The sequence below is a fragment of the Fragaria vesca genome, linkage group LG3 (genome assembly GCF_000184155.1).
Source record: "Fragaria vesca subsp. vesca linkage group LG3, FraVesHawaii_1.0, whole genome shotgun sequence".
In the NCBI taxonomy this organism is placed as follows: Eukaryota; Viridiplantae; Streptophyta; class Magnoliopsida; order Rosales; family Rosaceae; genus Fragaria; species Fragaria vesca.
This window is the reverse complement of record NC_020493.1, coordinates 14,582,105-14,599,766: the sequence shown is the minus strand read 5'-3', so window position 1 is coordinate 14,599,766 and position 17,662 is coordinate 14,582,105. Positions and strand designations below refer to the sequence as shown.

The following is a 17,662-nucleotide window of genomic DNA, read 5'->3' as shown; positions in this document are numbered from 1 at the left end:
TAAGAACGATGAACTATGCCTGTGCGTGTTCATAAAGAAGACAAGTTATGGATTTGCAATAGTGACCGTCTATGTCAATGACATGAACATTATCAGTACTCTTGATGAAATCAAAGACACCGCGACTTATCTGAAATCCAAGTTTGAGATGAAAGATCTTGGGAAGACTCGATTTTCCCTAGGTCTTGAACTAGAGCACTGAGCTTGTGGAATTCTCATCCACCAATCTGCATATGTCTAAAAGATGCTCAGGCGATTTAATATGGACAAGATGCACCCTATTAGCACTCTCATGATTGGTCGAAGTCTGGATATAATAAAAGATTCATTCCGTCTGAAAGAAAACAACGAAGAGGTCTTGGGCTCAGAGGTCTCATACCTTAGTGAAATAGGCGCATTATTGTACTTAGCTCAATGCACTTGACTAGACATTGCATTCTCAATCAACTTGTTAGCTAGATTTAGCTCAGCGCCAACCCAACATCATTCGACCGGAGTCAAGAACATCTTTCGATATCTTAAGGGTCACTACCAGGACAAACACTTTAGCCGACGAAAAAGTTTCGTCAGCCTGTTAGCTAAATTCGTCGGCTATGGTTTCGTCGGGAAAAGGTTGTCGGCGATGACTTTAGCCGACGCCGACGACACTAGAAGACGTCGTCGGCTATTATCTGGGACAATAGCCGACGAATATCTTAAATGTTTCGTCGACTATAGTCTGAGGCTTTAGCCGACTATATTTGTCGGCTAAAGTATGTAATAAAAAATTAAAAAATAACTATAGCCGACGAAATATAATCTGTTTTTCGTCGGCTTTAGAAGTGTTTAGCCGACGAAATATGCCATAATTCGTCGGCTAAACCTTATAAAAAAAAATTAAAAATACTATAGCCGATGAATATCTTCAGCTAAAGTATTTAAATATCGTCGGCTAAAGTTGCTGATTTTTGAAAAAAAAAAATTGCAGAAACTTTCGGCCACCTCCAATCACCACCAAAATTTGACAAAATCTTCCTCTCAACATTTCGAACAATTTTCTAGAAGAAGTCGAAGCCCAATTCTAAGCCTAAACAAGTCAATTGAATCAAAATATAAAAATCCCCAATTTTAAACCCTAAAAACTTCAAATCTTCGATTCGCCTCACACACACCGAATCAAGCTACCAAATTCTAGGGGAATGTAGTACTAATCAAACTCAACTTATCCATATATAGAACTCACCAAATGGTGAAATGAGGAAGGAGAAATTCGATTGACATCAAATCCGAACCGTCGGAGTTTTAGAGCTCGATTTATCTCTCACAGCAGCACCACTCGATGCACCACCTATCCAGCAATGAAGTAGAGACGACGGCGAAGTTTTTGGGACAAGTGTGGCGGTCTCCGGTGGCTTTACGGCGGAGCTAGGCCGAGAAGAAAATCCGGCAGGCGAAACAGTAACTTTTTCTGATTTTCTGACCTCTTACCATCCACTTCCGGTAAAACTCCTATATAAAGAACTTTACCCGACGAAATTCTTTATTTTCGTCGGCTAAACTCTTTTGAAAATTTTGGTTGACCGCCAAAAATTTTTTGACAATAGCCGACGAAATCATATATTTTCGTCAGTTTAAGTCCTTTGAAAATTTTGAAAATTTCCCCCAAATTTGGTTTGCCGCCAAATTTTTTTTCGACTTTAGCCGACGACGTTTTCTATATTTTTGTCGGCTAAAGTCTTTTGAAAATTTTCCTCCAAATTTGGTTTACCGCCAAAAAAATTTTGACCTTAGCCGACGACTTTTTTAATATCTCGTCAGCTAAAATCTATAAATTCACGAAAACGCTCATATCTCCCTCTAAATTACGTAGTTTGGTCAAACCTTCCACACGAAAAACTTTCACATAGATGAGACGCAACCGCCTATATAAAAATTTTTGAGACATTTACCTTCCGACGATAGGGCTCCCTATAGGGAATAATAACGGTAAATAGGGTTGACCGCTACTATCGGCACCGAGACGTTACCCGATTTATGTGATTTTTGAAACATAGCCGTATTTTACCATTCTGAACACATCTTATTTCACGAGATTTTTGATAATTTTGCTTCCTATGTAGAGTTGGTTCACAAAGTTGTATAACCTACTAAACAAGTTGTATAACATTAGTAGACACGTTGTGATTCCGATGACTAAAATTCACAAACCAAAATTCGACCATCAGATATGATCATTATGACGAAATATGTCTATGGTAAAAAATTCAACTGGATCCGACAACGTTAAGGGCTCGATCGAAACGGTCAACCTTAATCCATCGTCACTTATCACACGAAAATGCTCATATCTCCCTCTATATTACATAGTTTGGTCAAACCTTCCACATGAAAAACTCTCACGTAGATGAGACACAACTGCCCATATAAAAATTTTGAGACATTTACCTTCCGACGATAGGGTTCCCCATAGGGAATAATAATGGTAAATAGGGTTGACCGCTACTATCGGCATTGAGACGTTACCTGGTTTACGTGATTTTTGAACCATAGCCGTATTTCACCATTCTGAACACATCTTATTTAACAATATTTTTGATAACTTTGCTTCCTATGTAGAGTTGGTTCACAAAGTTGTATAACCTACTAAACAAGTTACACAACATTAGTAGACACGTTGTGATTCCGATGACTAAAATTCACAAACCAAAATTCGACCGTCAGATATGATCATTATGACGAAAGATGTCTGTGGTAAAAAATTCAACTGGATTCGACAACGTTAAGTGCTCGATCGAAACGGTCAACTCTAATCGGAAATAAGAAAACTGCATTTTGAAGCCCTAAACGGACTCGGATGGCCAAAAAGGCCCATATGTCATGGCAAGACAATGAGTTTGACTCGTAGGGCCGTTACGCTTCCGGAAAGGTATCACAATAGTCAATCGGACACCGAACATCAAATCTGCAGCATACCGGGTTTCGACAGTTCTACATCAGAGACGTTACCCGATTTACGTGATTTTTGAACCATAACCGTATTTCACCATTCTGAACACATCTTATTTCACGAGATTTTTGTTAATTTTGCTTCTATGTGGAGTTGGTTCACAAAATTGTGTATTTGTTTAAAACCTACTAAGCAAGTTATACAACATTTTATTGTTTTTCTTTTAGCCGACGAGATTTTTTTCGTCTACTAAAATACTTTAGCCGACGAGTAAAAACTTTGGCCGACGAAGGAAAACTTTAGTAGACGAAAAAAAAATTTCGTCAGCTAAATAGCCGACGAAAAAATTTACTTTAGTTGACGAAATTTAAATTAGCCGACGAAAGAAAATTTCGTCGGCTAACGTGGACTTTAGCCGACGAAAAAATAATTCGTCGGCCTGGTTTTTTTATTTTCGTCAGCTAAAACCTTTCTTCTGGTAGTGGGTACCATTGACTTGGGACTGTTCTTTCCCTACACTGATTCAAGAAGGACAGAAGATGGTCCTACGACCCATGGAAGTCACAGCACCGACCCATAGAAGGACCGGACCGCCGCCATGAATGCCACCGGTACGGCTGCTGGACACGGGTCCGACACCGTGCACAGCACCGCTGCCTTGTCCTATGCCGAGACACCCAACAATACGTTGGTAGGTTATGCCGACGCCGGATATTTATCTGATCCTCATGAAGAACGTTCTCAAATTAGTTATGTGTTCACTATTGGGAACACAACGATATCTTGGAGATCTACAAAGCAAACTCTAGTGGCGACATCTTCAAATCATGCAGAGATTATTGTTTTACATGAAGTTGTTCGAGAATATGTTTGGTTGAGATCAATCATTAAACACTTTAGAGGGATTAGTGGATTAAATTCTACAACCGATAAACCTACATGCATTTCTGAGGATAATGCAGCTTGTATTGAGCAAATGAAGTTAGGTTACATCAAGGGTGATAATACGAAGCACATTTCATCTAAGTTCTTTTACAACCAACAGCAATAGGCGTTTCTTAACATTCAAGTGAACCAAGTTAGATCTAGAGGAAACGCGGCAGACTTATTTACTAAGTCTTTGCCTAAGTCTACTTTTGAGAAACATGTAAAAAGTGTAGGCATGCGTCGGCTATCAAGTCTCTTTGAATAATGTTCACATCACGGGGAGTATCATATGAATAAAGATCTCAATGAAGTAGATTGGTGTGTTGCACTCTTTTTCTCCTACGATCATCAAGGTTCAGTTTTTCTCCCACAGGGTTTTTGTTACTTGATGAGGTTTTTGACGAGGCAACATATCAGCACCATTAGCATAGCAGCGCACGGCACAAGGGGGAGTGTTTTAAGATATTCTACATCCTTCTAGATATTCCTTATGTGTGTCTTGCTCTTATGCCAACAGAATATGTAGTTAAATTAAAACTGTGTATTCTTTTTCATTACCATATTGGTATGGTGTAATACCTTATATAAAGGGCTCCTACCAATAAATAAGATACGTCTCTTTCACGATTCTCTGTTCTCAAATCTCTCTTACTAAACTATAGTGTCTATTCTCGATCTCTATCTTTTCTCTATTTTATAATATTTTTATTATAATTGAAAGAATAAATTTTGACCAAAAATACAGAGGCATGTCGATTCCTAAGAGGGGCCATTTGATTTGATTTGGCAATCTCTATTAATTAAGGCAATTTGTCTTGTGAAACTGCCATGGTTAAATTTTCAAAAAATTCCTAAAAATGCACCTTCCTAAAATATAATCTACCAGATCCGAAATACATAGAGGAAGGATTAAACAGTCCATATCCAGTAAAAATAATTACAATCTCAAAATTCAAAAGTGCAGTTTAATATATCACAAACCAACCATGAAGGTCCTAGAGGGGGGGTGAATAGGCCCTGACAACTTTTTGCTCTATCCCGCACACAAGGATAGCAAAGATTGTGCTATCCTGTTTGCTGTGAGAGACTAAGTTGTGTAAATAAAAAGCCAAGTACTGAAAGTAAAAGATATAACACCAGTACGTTTTTTATACGCAGAAACCCTGCAACCAGGGAGAAAAACTGCGTGCCTCTAACTCTTGAGAGACAAACTATTCCACTATTGTAAAGACACTTCTTACAAGACTCACAACTCAGAGGATAGCACAACACCTAGCTATCCTGCCTAGTCTAACTACTAGCACTCAACTGAACTTGCTCTCTTGTCACTCGAGTGTTTTACACATAGCACGAATCTAAGCTTCTATGCAGAATTCAACTAACACCTTTAGCTAATTCTCAAAGACAGCTTCGTCGGGGTTGTTGCATCACCTAGACAAATCTCAAGGTATGCAAATGCACAATGATATGAGTTGAAAAGGTTTTGGTGCTCAGCTCTAAGATTGACAATCACAGGGAAGACTTAGAGATATATGAGCAGTTTAGCAAATGCTAGACTCAATGGAAGAAAACAAGCAAGACTATTTTCAACAACCAAAGAGCAAGAGAGGTCTTGCTCTCTATTTATAGGCAAAGTGCACAGCTATGAGGAAGCAAGCACGTTTGCCACATCAACAAGATTCTTTTGGACTCTAGCTGCTTGTCTGGAATACTAGGACGGATAGGACCCTAGGGATCCCTCCACTCACAAGACAAAAGCTGAGAATAGACTTTCCTAGGAAAGACTAAAGCCAAAAGGATAAGACAAAAGGTTTTGGGAAAACTATATCAGATTTAGTCAAGCATAAAGACTCTACAAAACCACTTTACCTAAGAGGACACTTAGGACAGCTGATAGCTTGGGCGGTGCATCACATGGGCAGCTGCCAACTTGGTTTTTGAATCACAAAACCCAGCTGGTTCCCAAAGGCTGAAGTTATGTGGTCACGGGTTGGTTTGCCACACCACCCTAGACTAACTTGGAGCTCAAGTACGAATAGACTAATGTTTTGCTAAAAGGTATTTGAATTTCAAACACTTAAAAACTGAAGCAAACACATTTGAATATGCACATGGTCAGACCCAGTAGATAGAACAGATACAGCAGGGGTATCCGTTTAATCGGGATGGCAAGCACGGCTGCCATCCTTAGTGAATGAATGTGATGCACATGCATGAACTACCTGATGCACATGAGATCTGTCAGGTTCTTCGTTCTTCACTTGAGTAGTCCTTGCTACCAGGCTACAACATGTAGCATGCATCCTTGTGTTTTGATCATAAAGGGATAGCCAACAATTCTTGTACCAACAAACCATCACATATATCTTTCCCCTCAATCCTCTTTACAATGTGCCAAAAACTGCTCACATTCTTTGCCAAAACCGTTGTCATCATCGACGAAGGTCTATGCCTCGATCCTATCTGCTAATTGCCGCTTCCACTCAGGTAAAATTATTCTTTACTTTTCTCTCATCAATGATAATTTGAAGGATGCCTTTGTGTAACAGATCAAGAGTCCTTGGTTCGTGCTACCTTACATATTGATCTTCAAGGAAAAAAGAATATTCACTCGCAACAAAATCATCGATGAGGAAAATTATAAGAAGCTCCTCAAGAATATGATGACCGTGCAATTCCGTCAATGCGCTTCTGCAACCGTGGGTTCGATGCAAGGAGGAGCAAGAACATAAGAAGAACGACGCCTCCTAATTATTTCCTTGGATAAGCCTTTCTTCAGGTTGGTTGCCTCACTATGTACCTTATATTCAACAATTTCTTTCTGCAACTGATGAGGGCGTACGTCTCTTGAACACTTACCCTTAATAATGATAACTATAGTTTAATGTCCCACCAAGAGAGTATAGAATGAAAATCAGGCAGGGAATTTTTCATGGCACATAGTTTCATTTTGGACTTGCAAAAGAAAGAAGAGAAAGATAGTAGAATACGTGTGATTAATTGGATCCCATACGCAAGTCATAATAAGAGTCTGGCAATTTTCAAATAGGTGATTGGAAGCATAGAGTGCCAGAGTAACAAAGCTCTTTGATGAATATGTAACTTAGTTTTGTTGCTTTGGTATAAATTGCACGCTAACTATAAATTCATTAGACTTCTACACGGATACAATCTCTAATAATTTGGAGGATTGCTCTTTTGTAATGAGATTGTTGCTCAATGAATAACTTGAGGTTTGCTTTCTACTTTTGCCTATGTTGGACATTTGCGCAGGTGTATATGACTCCCAATGCGGGTCAGTTAACTAACTAATCAGTATGTCATGATAGTGCAAGGGGATGATGCTTCAAGCTATATCTTGACATTAATCCTTAATATGTAAGGATGAGAGGACAAACACACAACTTGAATTTGAGACTGACAATGGTTCTGTTTCTTTTCATGATTTTTCTTTTACACCTATTTCAAAGATGAGTGTCCACCTCTATTTATGCCGATAGCTTTTCAAACATTTCCAGTTGTTTAAAAAAAGTGAACATAATACAAATAACGCGCGAGCACGGCCCTTTCGTTGTGAGCGCGACCCTTTCGCGCGCACAATTTGACCCTATGACAGAAAAAAAAATAAAATCGAAATATAAACCAATCTCATTAATTTGAATCTATATTCATTTTCTTTAAACAATGAACTCAAAAACTAGATACGTCTTTTGGCCATACACTTATAAATCTACCCTAAACCATATATATATTTTTTTTCTTCTTATTTTCAACCATTCTTTTCTTATTATTATTTTTTTTCTAGAATTGTATATGTATATGAAAAGTTATCTAAAATTTGACCCTCCTATGTGCTAAAAATCAAGGTTCATATAATAAAATCTTGAAAGTAAAGTAAACAATGGTAAAAATATTGAAAGCATAACTAGAGGCTAGGTTGAAGAAGAAGAAACAAAGAGAAGATGGGAAGCAATTTTTTGTATGAGAAAATAATTCGATCAATTCTTGAAAATACAGAGAAAGAACACTCCTATTTATTCTACAGTTGGTTACAGCTGATAGCAAAAGCAAGCAAAATATATATGACTTATTCTTAGGGCTGCGCACGGCCCAGACCGGCCTTTGTTTTGAAGGGATCAGGACTGGACCGGATGCACGGAAACCGGGCCGGTCCTCCATCTAAAAATTACCGGGACCAACAAAAACCGGTCGGTCTGTCGAGCCCTCAGTCATGTTTCTGAGTTTGTCTCTTTTCATCCACAAATTCATTGAAATGAAAGAGAAACTGAGTTCGATTAGTTTGATAAGTGATGAGTGAATACCTAGCTAGACACTGAATCTATCAACAACAAATCTAAAATTCCTCAAAAAAAAAAAAAATCTAAAATTCCAATCGATTTGGAATGAGACTGAAGAGGCGGACTGAAGAGACAGATTGAGGAGGGAGTGTTTTCCGGTATCCGCTGTGATTGGATCACTCGGGTAACTATTCGGGTAATTTGCTACATCTTTTAAAAATGCACACCTTACATCTTCTCTTACTTTCCATAATTTTTTTTAATTGAGAAATTCAATGCCCTTTTGATTGTAAATGAATGTTAATAAAAAAGACTATTACATGTCAAATGATACAATAATGTAGTGTGAACTATAGGAAACAAAATACAGAAAGACAAACATTACATGCATTGATAAAAAATTAGTTAACTAGTGTTAAAAGAGTAAAACAAAAATTAAACGCACATGTGAAGACGGTTTTTTTGCACAAGCATCGCGCTTGCAGAAAGGCTAGTAATAATAAAGAGAATAGCAAACGGAAAGAAATGAACGGAGGAGGGTAAGTGCACCTCCTTGATTTGAATTCTGATTTCATAGAAAAACGACATGGGCCTCTATTGATCACAAACTAAACGACATGATTTCCATACACATAGGTTCCCTTGTATTTTGGAACAACCGTGGTCGATTTGAGTTCCTGCGAGTGGCAATTCGCATTGCGGCATCTATATCGTTAGGAGAGAAAGAAGAGGAACAAGGATTCAACGAAGACGACACCGTTTTGGATCGATAGGGAAGAAGAAGAAGATCGACAGGAAATGTTGAAGAGACTGCAATTACATGAACAGTGCCGGTTACATGATTTGAGCCAAGTCATTGATCACCTGGCACGCCACTGCTTCGCTCCCGATGATTCTCTCGTCTCCAAATCCACTTACTACAACCTCCAACTCGTACGTACCCTCTCTCTCTCTCTCTCTCTCTCTCTCTCTCTCTACATTTGTCTATCTTATCGAATTACATGCCATGCCTTTGATTTCATGTCGGATTTTGCAGGCTAGGGAGGAAATGTGCAGGGAAAGATTACGTTACCTGGAATCCATGGTAACGCTGTTTCAGTTTATGCAAATTGTATGACTGAACTAGTTTTTCTACATTCGACAAGAGTTTTAAATGTAAGAGTGTACATGTGTGTTTGTTTGAGTTGTAATGTAGGCAATTTATAGCGAGGCAATTGCAATGGTGGAAGACTACAACCAAGGCTGGGGGAACCCTCCTCAGGTTTGTATATTTTTTCTTCTTCTTTCATTTGCTCAATTTATCGGAGTTTCGGAACCACACCATGATCCTCATGCATGATGGAACGGTTTCATGAATTTATGGGTTACGATGAAGAATGATAAGAAGGCGTAGTACTATATGTAATTGGCTAGAACTGCTAGAGATACTTTTGGATGGCGTAAAGATCAGAAGTGATCATCCATGGAAGACTATTTCCTTTATATATAACCATAGTATGAACAGAAATATGCACTAATGGAGTTTGTATATTTTGATTTTCTTTGAAAGATAACATCATGATTCAGACTTCATTTGATGCAAATGTTATGAATCCTTAGTACGAATGTGGGTCAATTGTGTATTCCCCTGATACATGCGTCATTTACATTTGATCGTAATTGGCATTTTCATGTCTATATCAGCTGTATGAGACACTTGAGCATCTTATGATCATTGCGGAAGCCACTCAGAAGTTGAGGTTGCCTCTGCTATCTAAAGATGGTGATATACATGAGGAAGAAATTGAAAGTATAATGTCACAATGTTCCTTCGATAGTCCTGGTACCAGTTTTACAACCGGATCAAGTTCTAACTCTCCAACTTATAGTGGTGTAAATAGCAAATTTAGTACAACAAACAGCAATCTTTCTCTCAGTGCTACTCCAGTTGAGGAACCTGGACTTGGAGGCCTTCCCAATTGCTTTCTTGGAATTACACCTGCATATTTATGGAAAACACAGTTCCAACAAATCCCTTTTGACATGGTACACTGTCTATTATGGTTCTGTACATTGTTTCTTATAATTTATGTTACTTAATTAGAAATAGTCTTTTATAATGAAGAATTAAGATCATATTTTGATGTATATATGCTTTATAAAATGGAACGTTCAAATACAGACATCATCTTTCAACTGCAGGATCTAGCAGAATACCAGCTGTGTCTTTCCGATGAGATTGAGGCTCGTTTGAAGGCTAAATGTGATAAGTTAGCTGATGCTTTTGTAATGGATGACATAGGTCTCTCTCTCTCTCTCTCTCTCTCTCTCTCTCTCTCTCTCTCTCTCTCTCTCTCTCTCTCTCTCTCTCTCTCTCTCTATTATTGTTTAGAGAAAAATTTGGTTTATGTATGACCATGGGGAGATCAAATTTGCTGATATCCTCGAAATTTAATACACCAATAACGTTTATGGAATCCATGTATAGAAGTAATAGGGGTAACTAACACCAGTGCTCTATTGCTGCAGACTGGTCATCATCAGGACAAAGAAATGCAAGTGATGAGTTAGAAGAAAGGTTCAAGTTACTCTTTTAATGCAATTTAGTTTACAGTAATTTCGTGCATGGATAAAGGTTCTTTCTGCTGATGTTTGACAAAATTATATGGCGTATAACATTGTCTGTTACATGAGCTAGTCGCTGACATGAATAGTTGCAATCACAGAATTTAAACTTTTCAAGAAAACAGTTAAAATGTAATTCTCTGCTAGAAGGTTAGCACCCTCTTTTTAGAACTACTAATTATAATTTATGATTAATAGACTTATGTAAGTGACAGAGTTTATGGTTATAATTGTACATTGCGATGTATCTATAGACCAATGCTCTGGGTGAACAATTGATATATAATTGTTTAACTACTTTTCTGTTTCTTTCTGTTATAATGTGGTCTGTAATGTGTTTCTCTCTGGTGAGTATATCAGGGTAAGGTTGATAACTGAGGATCTGGAAGGGAAGGAAGCAGCTTTGAAGGAAGATCTGTATTCAGCAGATAGAAGATTTACTGAATACTACAATGTATGAAACAAGTACATACTTTCTGTTCCTGCAGGATACAAGCCATATTTTGTTCAGTAGGTTATGTGACAGAAGGTCTTTTTTGCATTAACTAGGTCTTGGAGCAGATATTGGGAGTTCTTATAAAGCTGGTCAGAAATTTGAAGTTGCAACATCAACACAAATATGTAAGCTTATAGTATATGGAATCATTATGTTTTCAGCAATAAAAATTTAGTATATGCCTTAAAAACTGTTGCAAATTATCCTTCTGTTTTGTTGTGGGGCATTCTTGAACCTTCACTGAACGAATGATATATAGGATGAACTGCAAAAGGGATTCTTGTGCAAAAGGTGCGAGACCATAGATGCAAAATTAAGGTTTGTAGCTTTGTTTTTCTGTACTTCAATGATTTAACTTTTTCATTGATATTAATCTTAATTTAGTTACCATTTCCCATATGTTTATGTTTATGATCTTTATTGCTGAGGTCTTCCTATCTCTACTGAAGTTCAATCTTTTGATCTCCGGCTACCACCATGGTTTTCATTTATCCTAACATTATTTGTAAATATGCCCGATTCGTTTCAGGAGCCTGGAGTATGTTCTCCAGCACGCCACTTATTCCAAGGATTCAGTCCCTGCCCTGCATAAAATAAGGTAGGTAATCGATGACTTTTGAAACAAAGCGCAGGTTAGTAGCTCAATTCAGCTCATTTTCAGGAAATACCTTGTTGAAGCTACAAAAGAAGCTTCAATCACACATGATAAAGCGGTATGTTATTCTAATTCTTTTCTGTTTCACTTTTCCCAGGCGGATCCTCAGTTCCTGGTTATTGATACATTTCAGTGATTTTAGAAACCATCTCAGGCCCCTTCTAGCCATAATGTGTTCTCTTTAGCATTATCTGTTTGGTTGATTTGTCAATACATGTTTGTGTGTTCAAATCCTGATGTTCTAACCAGTCAAGCTATAAATTGTGCATAATTTATTTGCTGATGATCTGTGGTTTGAAGGCATTTTTTTTTCGACGTGGTTTTCAAGGCATTTTGTTAGGACGTTCTAGTTTAGACTGCATCTCTCCTTCTGGATATCTTCTACCATTTGTTTTTGTGTTTTACTAGGTCACTCGCCTTCGTGAGTATCAGAGTGTTGATGCCGACTTCAATAAAATTGCAAGGCAGTACCATGATATTGTACAGGTAATAGAAATGCTTACAGTTATCCATTACTCTACTACTTGGTTTCTTGATGCTGAACTAATCAACATGCTTTCACAGAAGTTGGAAAATATGCAATGGACGATCCAGCAAGTTGAAATGGACCTCAAACGCCCCCCAAAATGACCCTAGTTGCATAGAGTTTGTTTCTTTTACTACTATTTGCTGAGTGTTCCTATTTGTCGTGATGGTTAGACTCGGGTGTAAGAGATGTAGAGTAGGACCTCGTGACTTCAATTCTGGTATACTATCGAGCATATGTTGCTTGAACAAATGTAGCTAGTTTACAAGAATAAGACCATAGTGAAAGGAACACTCATGTTGAAAACTAAATGTTTTTTTTTATAATTTTTATCTTGAAAAATTACATGTTTATTGATTTTCCAATCTCTACTTTTTGGTAACAATTGGTTTTTTAAAATTGTAAAACCACATCACAATTACAACTCGCCATATTGTAAACATGCTCTACATGCACAGCATAGGTCATGTTACAAGCATTCACACCTATGATCATATAATTGGTCCTACACATCTTTGGAAAAATTATAAATTTATTATTAGAAAGTCTACATTCTTCATTCTAACTACTCAAAAGAGCACGGGAAATTCTTTGGTACCTACCCGTATATGATACCTACATTTACAAATGTGACAACATATCTGTAGTCAAAGTGGTAATACTAAGTCGTATTGTTTGTAATCTTGTTTTAATAATTGTAATTACAAAATGTACAACCATTTTACAACTTTTTGAACAAATTGTTCTCATAGTTGTAATTTTGTTTAACTTCATGTAAATAGTGTAAATAAATTTGGTAAATTTGTTCTCAATGTTGTAATTTGATTCATAACATTGTAATTTTTGTTCAAATACATGTAAAATAAAAGTAGGATATATATCTTAGTACCATAGCTTGTCTCCACCCAAAACTAAAAGTGCAAATATTCCAACTAGGCCTCAACACATCGGAGGAAAATAGAGCACATAGTGTTGCTATATGATTACTTTTAGCAAACAGAGAAGATGCGAACATACTAGAACAGAAACATTCATATCTTTATCCTTACACGAACATTCTCAATCATCTTCTCTTTCTGGGGGAGGACCGCAGGGCAAAAGCATTCTCTGCAGACCAAAATAGATTTTTTAAGTAGAATTAACACACAAGTATACTGCAATTCAAAATAGAACCAAGACTTCATCTAATCCTTCCCTAAGATATAAGTTCACCATATGTATAAAAGCAAGTTACCAGACATTTCCCCAAGTAACACAACATCATGATAAGATACACAAATAAAGGAACAGACATGAGCTTGCCCAATGGGTCAGAGTAGGAGAGTAAGGTACATCCAAGAAACACTAACACCAAATAAATTATTTTAAATTTAGTCACAGTATTTTAAAGTTTTTACTCACAAGGTCCTATTAAGAAACTAGGTCGTGCGATAAGCTTTAGAAGGCATATCAACTGTTGACATATTTTAGTCTTCCAGAAGCTCAGGTCCTATTTGATGGAATCATGCTCTCCCCACTCCTAGAAGATCAACATATCATTATATTTCAATGTTTACTGATAATGTGTCCATGGGAAAAATCTGAAGTCTACTTTAAGGCTAAATTTATGCTGAAGTGGCAGTGTGAGAAAACGCAAGGATATTTATTCATTGAGAACAGTATTTCATAGGGACATAGTTAGCCCCAGTAGTTCAGACAACACTGGTCTAAATATCCAGATCACTATGCAGCTAAACATAGTAACTTGTATCTGAACTGGTAGCTCCCTTTCTTTATGTAATGAAAAGGGACCAAAAGGCCACTCAAAACTCTTTTTAAGTTTTAGTTTAACTCTGTAACCATAATATAGTTTTGACACACCTGCCAGGTATACGAAACATCACAGCTTAAACAACATAATCGCAGATTAAATTACCACCAATAGCAATCTACTCAACACATAGGATTGTTGTAGACAAACTTGAGGGAACATAACAAAACCTATCCAACCTACATTTGCACAGCACCTATTTGGCATATCTTCTTTCTACTAGTAGTGAGAAGCAATCTAGTAGATGGTTATTCATTAATCTAACTACTCGAAAGTTAAAACAAAAACCAAATTCAATAAAAAAAGGGCCTTCCAGTGAACTTCCTCTCTTTTTTCCTAAGCTGTACATTCTGGAACTTGGCATAAATTCATTATCCACTTAACCCTCCTTTCAAGTCCTGATTACCAATAATATTCCCATAACCATCCTCCTAGTTATGCTCCAATAACCAACATTGTTAACATCTCAATCGATGTCTACTTGAGCTAATGACCATACTACATTTTACCCACTAAACCTCATATCCAAGAAGGCTATTCCACCTCTAATTGGCTACGAAAGCTCTGCCTACCATCACAGTCCATGCCACGACGACTATAGTTTCTACTGAAAAGTATTCAAACAGAAGGAGACCTGACACTGACAAGCTAATCATGATTTTCCCACATACACGTGAATGCACTTATCCTTAGTTACTTACAGCAGACCATTAAGATACGGAATCTGTGAAATTGCAAACCATGAATTGCAAAGAACACAAAAAAAAAATCAGAAAACTCGAAAACAATTACAACAGATTATTTAGATATGGAATTTGTAAATAAAAACATGAAAATCAATGGAGAGTAAAAGGAACCTGCATAAAGTTGTAGCGTTCCCTCCCAATCGATTCATTCTCAGCAAGAGCAAAATAGGAAAGAATGGGATAATGACCAACATAGGAGGCATAGCTATCACGCTGAATATTCACGGCCCACTCATATCTGTGCAAGTCGGCATGCCCTGTTCCGACGTACTTGGCTTGAAGGTGTTCGAGCTGGGAATTGATGTTGAACCTATCGCTGGCCTGAACAAACAATCAGATACACTTATCAATTTGAGGTTAAATAACGATTTGAAATCAGGGCTTTGGGTAATATTATCAAGTTTGATGATGAAACTGGAAATAAGGTTTTGACAATACCTGCATATTGGCTGCGGAGAAGAAGCACCGGTGCGAACTGGGTAGGGTTGAGAGAGTGAGATTCTGAATCTAAAGGGACGATGGAGTGTGTAGATTAATTTATAATATATTTTATTTTAGAGAAGTAACAGTAATAATTCAATAGGTCAATTTTGTAAGAGACTAGAATTATACCCGCGTCTTGGCGCGGTGTATACATTTACAGTGTGTTTAGATGTAGGTGAATTCCTGAGAATTTAATCAAACATAAGGAATTCCCAATTTCTTAGGACGGTTTCCCTCGTTTGGATACTTATCCTGTAGAATTAGCAATTTTCACGGGAAAATAATCGTGAAATTTAGGAGCTTAAATTTCAGACTTGAATTCCTCACAAAATAAGCGTTATTTGTCAATTCCCTTAACTAAGATTGGTCTGAATACAAATTCTTGTCATTTTAAAACTCTATGTCATGAAATCCAAACAATGGAATTCTTAATTAATAGGATTTAAATTCATGAAATTGTAATTTTCATGATTTTGAAATTTCTATGGACACATCATGAAATTCAAACAATGAAATTCTCAATTAATAGGATTTAAATTCATGGAATTGTAATTCCCATGACTTTAAAATTTCTATGGACATTAAAATTATTTTATCCAAAAACAACGTTATGAAGTTGGTCAATGGGTTAATTGATTGATAGAAATATTTATGATATGTACTTCATAGAATGTTATACATGCAAATTATACTCAGCTGTTATACTGATTATATATATAGGGTTAATGACAATATTGTGGTTTCTTAAAAATAACAGGGGCAAAAGGGTTAGTATACCCGCGTCTTGGCGCGATGTAGTATTCACATTATGCATATTCCACATATGAATAAGAGTTATCACAAAATTCATGGAATTGTAATTCCCATAATTTTAAAATTTCTATGGACATTAAAATTATTTTATCCAAAAACAATGTTATAAGGCTGGTCAATAATTGATTGATAAAAACGTTTCTGATATGTACTTCATAGAATATTATTAATACAAATTATATCCAGCTGTTATACTGATTGTATATATAAGGTTAATGACAATATTATGGTTTCTTAAAAATAACTGGGGCAAAATGGTCAGTATACCCGCCCCTTGGCGCGATGTAATATCCACATTATGCATATTTTACATATGTATAAGAGCTATCATAAAAACAACTTTTATATAACAAAATATCTAGTCTTGTATTATACCCAAAATATAAATGCTCTAATTGTTTTGATTTGTAAGATTCAGGATGTAGAAGAAAAGTAAAAAATGGAGGGCAAAAAAATATTTGCCGAAAGAGAGTCTATCTAAAAAAATCTAAATTACATGTTTACAAAAAAAAAAAAAAAATCACTGTTCATATGCTTATGATATGAACAGTTAACCATGCTTTGTTATATAGTTAGATGTGAAATCCACACATCTCAAATTGAAATCCACAATTTTTTTTACTTTTTTGGCAACTTAAATGTTGTCTTTTAGTAAATTTTGTCTTTTTATGAATGTGTTAACCAAAAATGGAAAAAAGGTATGTGGATTTCAATTTGGGGTGTGTAGATTTCATAACCCTTTTTTAATTTAAATTTATATCAATATACGAGGAAACATGTTCCACGCGTTAGGTTAAGTCACTTTTCGTTGTCGCAGTTCTCTCTTTTCTCGTCTAGTTGTGTCGCGACTTTGGCATAGGCTTCTGGCTAAACGTCATGCATTGAGTGCGGCTGGGTACAAGCTATTATCTCAGGTCTTGGGCCATGTGATCAGGGGTTGGGGTAGAATGGGTCTAAGCGAGTTGGATATCAATCTATGAGACTATGACGATCGTTGGACGAGGAGGGGATGAGTGGCAGCCGAAGGAGGCTGGTTGCGTGGCAGCGGTCGAGTTTCATTGTGGCGCCAGTGTCTTTAACCTTTGTTGGTAGACCTTGCTCCTAGTTTTTTTTTTTGGGTCAAAGACCTTGCTCTATTATGTCACTGTTGTCTCAAAACAAATAGAGTGATATAAAGTATAACGATAGTTGGTGCTTGTTAGAATATAAGTTGTTTTTGGGGTTGTCAGATATGATTCAGGAATTACTCTATGTGCTTCTTTTTTCTTGAATTGAAATTTGTTTAGTCCTTATGGTTTTATTTTAATCTGAATAGTCCTTAAAGTCATAATTTTCATCTAAATAGTCCTTATGGTTTATTTAATCTGAATAGTCCTAA

At 36.6% G+C, this 17,662-nt stretch overlaps 2 protein-coding genes across 2 annotated transcripts; one reads left to right on the top strand and one right to left on the bottom strand.

The window, feature by feature from the left end:
• Positions 1–8,925: 8,925 nt before the first annotated feature.
• Positions 8,926–12,536, top strand: LOC101299752. The gene is made up of 13 exons (XM_004295774.1): positions 8,926–9,084; positions 9,188–9,235; positions 9,347–9,412; positions 9,835–10,176; positions 10,333–10,432; positions 10,660–10,708; positions 11,116–11,209; positions 11,305–11,376; positions 11,511–11,569; positions 11,781–11,849; positions 11,913–11,964; positions 12,315–12,392; positions 12,471–12,536. The coding sequence occupies exons 1-13, from the start codon at positions 8,950–8,952 to the stop codon at positions 12,534–12,536; spliced, it is 1,230 nt and encodes a 409-aa protein (XP_004295822.1). The 5' UTR covers positions 8,926–8,949.
• A 677-nt stretch (positions 12,537–13,213) lies between these two features.
• Positions 13,214–15,505, bottom strand: LOC101310875 (uncharacterized protein At3g23325-like). Its single transcript, XM_004294341.1, has 3 exons — positions 15,427–15,505; positions 15,100–15,309; positions 13,214–13,539 (listed from the first exon to the last, which is right to left on the bottom strand). Exons 1-3 carry the CDS (start codon positions 15,430–15,432, stop codon positions 13,492–13,494), a joined length of 264 nt encoding a protein of 87 aa, XP_004294389.1. The 5' UTR covers positions 15,433–15,505; the 3' UTR covers positions 13,214–13,491.
• Positions 15,506–17,662: the final 2,157 nt, after the last annotated feature.

Coding starts and splice junctions, on each gene's coding strand:
- LOC101299752 (XM_004295774.1), top strand. CDS start 8,950: ATGTTGAAGAGACTGCAATTACATGAACAGTGCCGGTTACATGATTTG. Junction 9,085..9,187: donor CTTACTACAACCTCCAACTC/GTACGTACCCTC, acceptor CGGATTTTGCAG/GCTAGGGAGGAAATGTGCAG. Junction 10,709..11,115: donor AGTGATGAGTTAGAAGAAAG/GTTCAAGTTACT, acceptor TGAGTATATCAG/GGTAAGGTTGATAACTGAGG.
- LOC101310875 (XM_004294341.1), bottom strand. Junction 13,540..15,099: donor AACGCTACAACTTTATGCAG/GTTCCTTTTACT, acceptor TTTGGTCTGCAG/AGAATGCTTTTGCCCTGCGG.